General features: G+C 44.0%; 1 protein-coding gene across 2 annotated transcripts in view; it reads left to right on the top strand.

The window, feature by feature from the left end:
* The window catches only part of pde4d (phosphodiesterase 4D, cAMP-specific), a gene marked incomplete at both ends in the record, with an annotated part of 141,205 nt that overhangs the window by 115,385 nt on the left and 18,320 nt on the right, over positions 1–7,500 (top strand). For both annotated transcript variants that reach the window (XM_080532727.1, XM_080532726.1), the window contains 4 exons: positions 2,488–2,679; positions 5,174–5,210; positions 5,426–5,505; positions 6,297–6,349. In XM_080532727.1, the coding sequence (XP_080388853.1) occupies positions 2,488–2,679; positions 5,174–5,210; positions 5,426–5,505; positions 6,297–6,349 (362 nt within the window). The remainder of the gene's footprint in view (positions 1–2,487; positions 2,680–5,173; positions 5,211–5,425; positions 5,506–6,296; positions 6,350–7,500) is intronic.

The raw sequence follows: 7,500 nt of genomic DNA on the forward strand, positions 1-7,500 counted from the left end.
GTGTGTGTGTGTGTGTGTGTGTGTGTGTGTGTGTGTGTGTGTGTGTGTGTGTGTGTGTGTGTGTGTGTGTGTGTGTGTCTAAGTCCAGAATCTGTCTTGGGATTTGGAGTCAGTAGACATAATGTGCTTGTGTATGAGGGAACAGAACTCTTGACAACTATCTTACTATTTGCATGACAAAGACAGTGCTGCTTGATCCCCCTCTCACAGCCCAGAGCACTTTGTCACAGTCGAGTGGACACAGGACATCCATGGATTTGTCGCCCTTCCTGTTGATGACACTTGATTGTAAATGCCATGCCATTGTAATTTATAGTTTGCCAAAAGGCTTGACCCATTCCATACTGGTCTTGATGTTTCTGATTGTTGGGATGGTATATAGGCAGACTTAAGGTCAAACATATTTTCGTTTGCAACAGTCTTCATTGTTTCTCATTGGTCTCATTGGTAGGTATGTCTCTCTGTAACTTCTCATAAATTGTTTATGTTGTATTGATACACGATCTTCATTCCTATTTTGCCTCAAACTAAGGTTGTGTGCTAAAGGTAACTGCTAAAGATAGCATGATATGTTCGTGACCAGGTTCAGCCTAGAAAATACTTTATATCAGTTAGTTGCATTGTAAACTCAAGCATCATAGGACATCAAGTATTGGCACTGTTGCCAAAAACGCCTTGTGATTATTGCAATTAGTTTCTCTCTTATAACTGGGAGAGATATTTCCGACTTACTTACAGCATGACAAAATGGAAATATCCCTTACTTAAACTGCTTATCTGCGATTCCTGCATAGAGAGAGAGAGAGAGAGAGAGAGAGAGAGAGAGAGAGAGAGAGAGAGAGAGAGAGAGAGAGAGAGAGAGAGAGAGAGCAAGTGGAGAGAGGGGACAGAACTAGAGGGATGGGTTCCGAGAGGGTAATCGAGAGGGATGGAAAGAGTGGCATGGGCAGAGAGATCGAGAGTGTGAGGGGAGGGGAGGCGGGGGATTCCGGCAACACAGAGAGAGACGAAAACAGTATGTTTTCCCCTCACTCCCTCATCTGGCATGGTGCTACAGGACCACAAGTTTACACGGAAGGTCTGAGCCATTTAGCCCCTGCTACTCAGTGGAGGAACACAGGGAAACAATCCTGATAGCCACCAGTTACCCTCCCCACATAATTGATGTGGAAAACATCTGGTATGTCCTGTGGTCCTTAGACTGTATAAATAAATCCTAAATCGGGTCCAGGGGGGAGTAACAGACAGAGATAGGGAGAGAGAGAGAGGGGGAGGGGAGAGAGATGGCAAGAATGGCATGGAGTTGTTGGGCAGAGCACCAAAAAACGAGGAAAGTAAACAACTCAACTAGGCAACAAACATCGGACAGTCCACTGCTGTCGCCATTGACTGTGCTTCGAAAGGTCGGTGACCTGAGGGGTCAAAATTCAAAATATTTTAATTTAGAAGGCTGGAATAACTGCACTTTTTCACAGCCACGAATTCAGTCCTCCCAATTTAGTGTCCGGAATTTTGTCCAGGAAAACAGTGGTTCGCTGCTGCAATGCCGTCCTTGTCATGGCAAAATGTGAACGAGTCTAGAGGCTGGTATTCTGTCTGCAGAGTGCCAGTCTTAGTCAAAGAGAGATGTATAATGCGTGGTTGCAGCTGTGTGTGTGTGTAAGACTGAGCCTTGGCCTAGTGCAGGGATACGACCGTAGTGGGAGATTCTACTGCCTTACACACACACGCACACACACACATGCTATTATGAATGAATGTGAATTTGAATACTCCGGATTTGATGAAAGGAGAGTTGATATCAGTATTCTCTCGCAGAATTGTATAGTTCTGTAGATTATTAGAGTTAGCAGCTTTTGTTAATAACCAATTTGAGGTTCAAGGCAAGCAGGGTGTGTACTGTGCCCATGTGGAGACACAACATTAACATCATCAATGTTCATTCTGACGCACATACACACACACACACTCGCACACAGGCATGTACGTCACACACACACACACATTCACACTCTGCTCACACACATTTACACTCTGCTCACACTGTCTCTGTGCTGCATCCATCCAAACACACAGGTCTCCCAGATGTGATAGGATCACCACTACTGTATGTCCCTGCTCATTGCAGAGCTGAAAGTGATGATGATGATGATGATGATGATGATGAATGATGGTAACCCTAATGATGACGATAGGGATACCCATGTGTGTAAAATGTCACATAGGGGAATCCCCTTTGTCTCAGCGTCTGTATCTGTCAACTGTGGGATTCCAAGGGGAGTGGGGGGGAGCGGTAACCTGAGTAGCAGGGCAGGTAACCCAGGAGAAGTGTGTCATCATCCCTGGTCAGAGGATCACCTTGAGGACACTAAGACGACGTGGTGACATCACAGAGGAAGAAGTGGCATCACTGTCTTAGGCCGGCGATGATCCGATGAGATTATTTTTCAGATTAGGATGACTGACCGAGTCTTTCTGTCTCTACAGTTTCGATGTGGACAACGGCACTTCGTCGGGCCGCAGTCCTCTGGACCCCATGGCCAGCCCGGGATCAGGCCTCATCCTCCAGGCCAACTTCGTCCACAGTCAGCGGAGGGAGTCCTTCCTCTACCGCTCCGACTCCGACTACGACCTCTCGCCCAAGTCCATGTCCCGGAACTCCTCCATAGCCAGCGACATGTGAGTAGCTTCTCTTTTAACCTCTGTCTCTCTCTCTCTCTCTCTCTCTCTCTCTTTCTCTCTCTCTCTCACGCACACTCAATCTCAGGCTCTCTCTCTTGTCTGTCTCTCCCTCTATGTGTGTCTAGATCTTTCTTTCTTTCTCCCTCTTTCTCCCTCTCAATTTTCTCTCTCTTTTCTCCATGTGTATTACTCTGGAATCTCTAAACACACGGCTGACTACCTCTCAGTGACTAGATGTACATCTAGTATGTATTTTGTTCAAAGACAGCTGATGGCTGTTATGGAGTGATAGCTGTGTCTGTCAGTGTTGTCCCTCCCCAGGCCGTACATGTTCAATCAGACAGGCCTTTGCCTGCGCTGGGCTCTGTGTGACAGCTGATACTGAGGTGTCAGATGGAGATGGAGTGTGTATTCTTAGACTCTTGCCCTCAGCGTTAGCAAGCCAGTAAATAAAAAGACAAATAATTAAGTTCCCCATAGGCATGTCTTGAATCAGCTTACCCTCCCCCAGTCCTAACATGTCAAAGGGATCTCAAATCAGCATCTGTGGAATAACCTGGAGGTGGAATTGGGCCGGACACACACACACACAAACACACACACACACACGCACGCACACACACACACACACACACACACACTCACACACACACACACACACACACTCACACACACACACACACACTCACACACACACACACACACACAAACACACACACACACACACGCACACACACACACACACGCACACACACACACACACACACGCACACACACACACACACGCACACACACACACACACACACACACACACACACACACACACACACACACACACACTCACACACAGACCGGACAGAATGCTGTATAATAGACTAATCGTCCTTGTGCCCCTCACCAAGATGGTTATCCAGTTACACTCATAACAGGAAATGATGTATTGATTGAAAAGTGCATATTTCTGTCTGGTCTGTTGTAATGGTGAGTCAAATGTCCTGTCATGAGGAAACCATACCCGGCCCCCTTCTGGGTTGAAATCGTAGTCGGTACCCTGCTGGGACCTGAACCCTCTGTCCTATCAGAATACCACCCTCTAATCACCCCCCCCCCCCCCCCCCCCTTCCAAATGCTATTGATCACAAGGTCCTACCTTTCACAAGGGTCGATGTTACATGCTGTTAAATAGGTTGTCTTTCGCACTATTGGGAAAAGTTTCATGAATGACAAATGCTGCAGGAAATCCAGACATGCTGAGTATATTAAGGCATATAGGCTTTTAATTGGTTTACAGTAAATGAAAAAGACTGTGGTTTTGTTATCAAGGTCAGAAAGAAGTTCCAATAGACGATCCAATGAATTTGTATTAACTTAAACGAGCTAAAAGTAATTGAACTATGATAAACCATAAGCCCAGTTTGACATAGTTGACATACAGTACAGTACATGATTACCAGACAGGGACCAACTGAAATGCTCCCCTGTTGCTCTTCCTAACTTAGAAAAAAACCATAACTTGGCACCTCCAACAAAACATCACAAAGACATCCCCAGGGAAACTGTAACAACCAAAACAATATATGTTATCAGAAATATATCCTTTTCCAATAAAGCAATGAGCTTTATGAAATTGATGAAATTGAACAAACACCCTTCCCATTATTTTGAAAACCATCTGTTTCCTCTCGGGTCAAGAGATAGGTCACTAGGTAAATCAAATCTGTCCACACAAACATTATAGGCCTACTGACACATAGGTTATAATAATGACTATGGATTTACTGTAGCACCTCCAGATTTTAACTGGAATTTGTTACTAGCCATATTTCTCTGTAGAAATAGTTAGTTAGTCATCAGTTAAGAATTACACACTCACTCACGCAGTCAATATGATTATTGTGCCAACACAATCGTGTTTACAGAACTAATAGACAAGTGAACTAACTCTCTCTTGAATTGAATTGAATTGAATTGAACTCGTCATACATTGCACCTATCCTGATCACCTACACAAGGGGGGAGAGAGAGAGAGAGAGAGAGAGAGAGAGAGAGAGAGACAGAGAGAGAGATAGAGAGAGAGAGAGAGAGAGAGAGAGAGAGAGAGAGACAGACAGACAGACAGACAGACAGACAGACAGAGGGAGAGACAGAAACATCCTGCTGAAAGTGAAAATGCGTATTCTATGGAGAAACTAACGTATGTATACGTATTATAAGACATACTAGAACATACTAGAACCAGCTTGCTGAGCTGCCATAGTTGTGTTGTAGACTAAATGTCACTAAAGAAGAGGGTATCTGAGACATGTGACTGGTCCAGCCATTTTACTAGGTTGTGTTGTGTGTCACAGCTTACTTCAACATTGCTACAGCTGTAGTTAGTTCCTCTTTGTCACTTTGAGGTACTGGAAATGTAGAGGTAACTGTATGTGGAGGCAAAGGCATATGCCAAAATGAAATGATGTCATACCATGTTCTTCTTCTTTTTTGCAGTCATGGTGACGATATGATTGTAACACCATTTGCACAGGTGAGTTACACATTGAATTGTGTTTTGTTTTGCTGCATGATTCTCGTGTACACTATGTTATCATACAGTAACTATTTATATTATAGTATATTCATTATACAACAGTACATCACCTCTGTATCTTTAGATGAGGAGTGAGAAGCAATGTTAGAAATGTGAGAGAGTTGGGAGGTTTGTATCCGCGGTTGAACTGACCACCGCTTTGCCCTATCTAGGTTCTGGCAAGTTTGAGAACTGTACGGAATAACTTTGCTGCATTAACCAATTTGCAACAACAAGACAGATCAGCCAACAAGTAAGTTTTCAGAATTGTTCTAACTAACCTATACTGTATATACTGTATAGATACACTCTACATGTATATTCAATATTATCTCTGTGTTCAATGCTGTGCAGTGTGATAATATCAATATTATTGTACTACATATACCAGTATTGAAAATAGTGATAGATAACATTAGATCACAATGTATTGTTTCATTTTGTCCAAATGAAGTTCTAATGATGTTCTAATGATATTATCATATAATATTATAATGAATAATAATAAAGAATATGAATAATATGATGATGATGATGATGATTATTATTATTATTATTATTGTTTATATTATGTTATTATATTTCAAATTGAAGTGGGCGTCCCTGGTGCACCACTAACACTAGTTTAGTACCGGGTATTCCACATCCCATCCGTTTTTGGTGCTGCCCCTATCTGCATGCTATCTGCTGCCCCTATCTGCATGCTATCAGAGCCATTTGCAGCATAGTTATCATACTGAACACGGTGTTGGATGTGAATGTCACTCACTAGCTGTGTCACTCTCCCCCTACTGGTTATTTGTGGGACTACAACAACAGCAGTCAGCTCAGCAGAGGTGCCCTCCGCCATAGTTATCTTGTTAAATGTGAGAGCTGAGATGAATGAGGAATTACTGATTCTGCCTGATGGGGACGATACAGTTGATTTCTCTTGATAGATAGAGAGAGGGAGAGATTGGGGGGGGTGGGGACGGAGGGGCGCAGCAGTGCTGTTGTTCCGATGGGGAGATGTGTCAGTGTGTGTTTGGTTTCTCCCAACACCAGGAGATCCCCCATGTGTAATCCACCACCCATCATCCCCAAGACCTCCTTCACAGGTATGGTGTTACTGTTTACCTCTGTGTTTATATGTGATGTGTGTGTGTGTGTGTGTGTGTGTGTGTGTCTGTGTCTGTGTGTGTGTGTGTGTGTGTGTGTGTGTGTGTGTCTGTGTGTGTGTGTGTGTGTGTGTGTGTGTGCGTGCGTGCGCGAATCCCTGCGCATGCGTGAGTGCATTTGTACGTGCCTGTAGGAGAGAGGAAGTGTGTGTGTGTGTGTGTGTGTGGTTGAAACCTGGGAGAGAGAATACTTGCATAGCTTTTGTTGCAATATCTGTAATAGCACACCTCATCCTTTGTCTGAGACCTGAAAGACAGATCAGCCGTTGATGACTCGGAGTAGTGTGTCAAAGCATGATGATGTGACAGGTCGTGTTGACCAATGGGAGATCGATGAGCTGAGAGAGGAGAATGAAGGAGAGATCCTTTGGGGGGAGCCAAAGAACACAATACCAACCAAACACACCGAGACTTGTAAACTAACATGGTTGACGTATCCAAATGATTGTCTTTCATAGGTAATAATAACTAGGTGTTGGAAAGGATGAAAATGGCGAAATGCTTAGCCCTGACCAATGTGTTGTTGTGTTAGAGTTAACAAGGTTGGTAGTAAGATGCGGGTTGGTGATAATAATTGCATTTGTGATCAGAAAGTGCAATACAGTACATCCGGTCTAACTGTAGCTGTACACAATGAGAAACCTACAGAAGGACATCCTTAGCGCCTCCCGTCGAGGATATTGTGTGTTAGCTTCGGCCGACCTTGATGTGAAACTGGACCTGTCACAGCATTCCACACAGGCCTTGGGGATCTAGCCTCTTAGCATCTAATTCCTACGTCTGGCATGGCTTAGCAGGGCCATGTGTGGGCCTTAACATATCTGTGTATACCCCCCCACACACACACACACACACACACACACACACACACAAACACACTACACCACACAACCTCCACCAACACCAGTACCAGCAGTCTGTGGTTTATTTGTATGCAGACACTGGCTGTGTTTCAGTGTCCACACTTGCATAACACTTACTTGTAGATTGTATTGCTAACACAGTACTTTGTGTAATTTAAACTGTATATGGTATGCGAGTGGATGTTGGAACGTAGCCACTGACTAGTTACTGCAATGCTTCCTTATGTC

The sequence above is a fragment of the Nansenia antarctica genome (genome assembly GCF_963989245.1).
Source record: "Nansenia antarctica genome assembly, chromosome: 5".
Classification (NCBI taxonomy): domain Eukaryota; kingdom Metazoa; phylum Chordata; class Actinopteri; order Argentiniformes; family Microstomatidae; genus Nansenia; species Nansenia antarctica.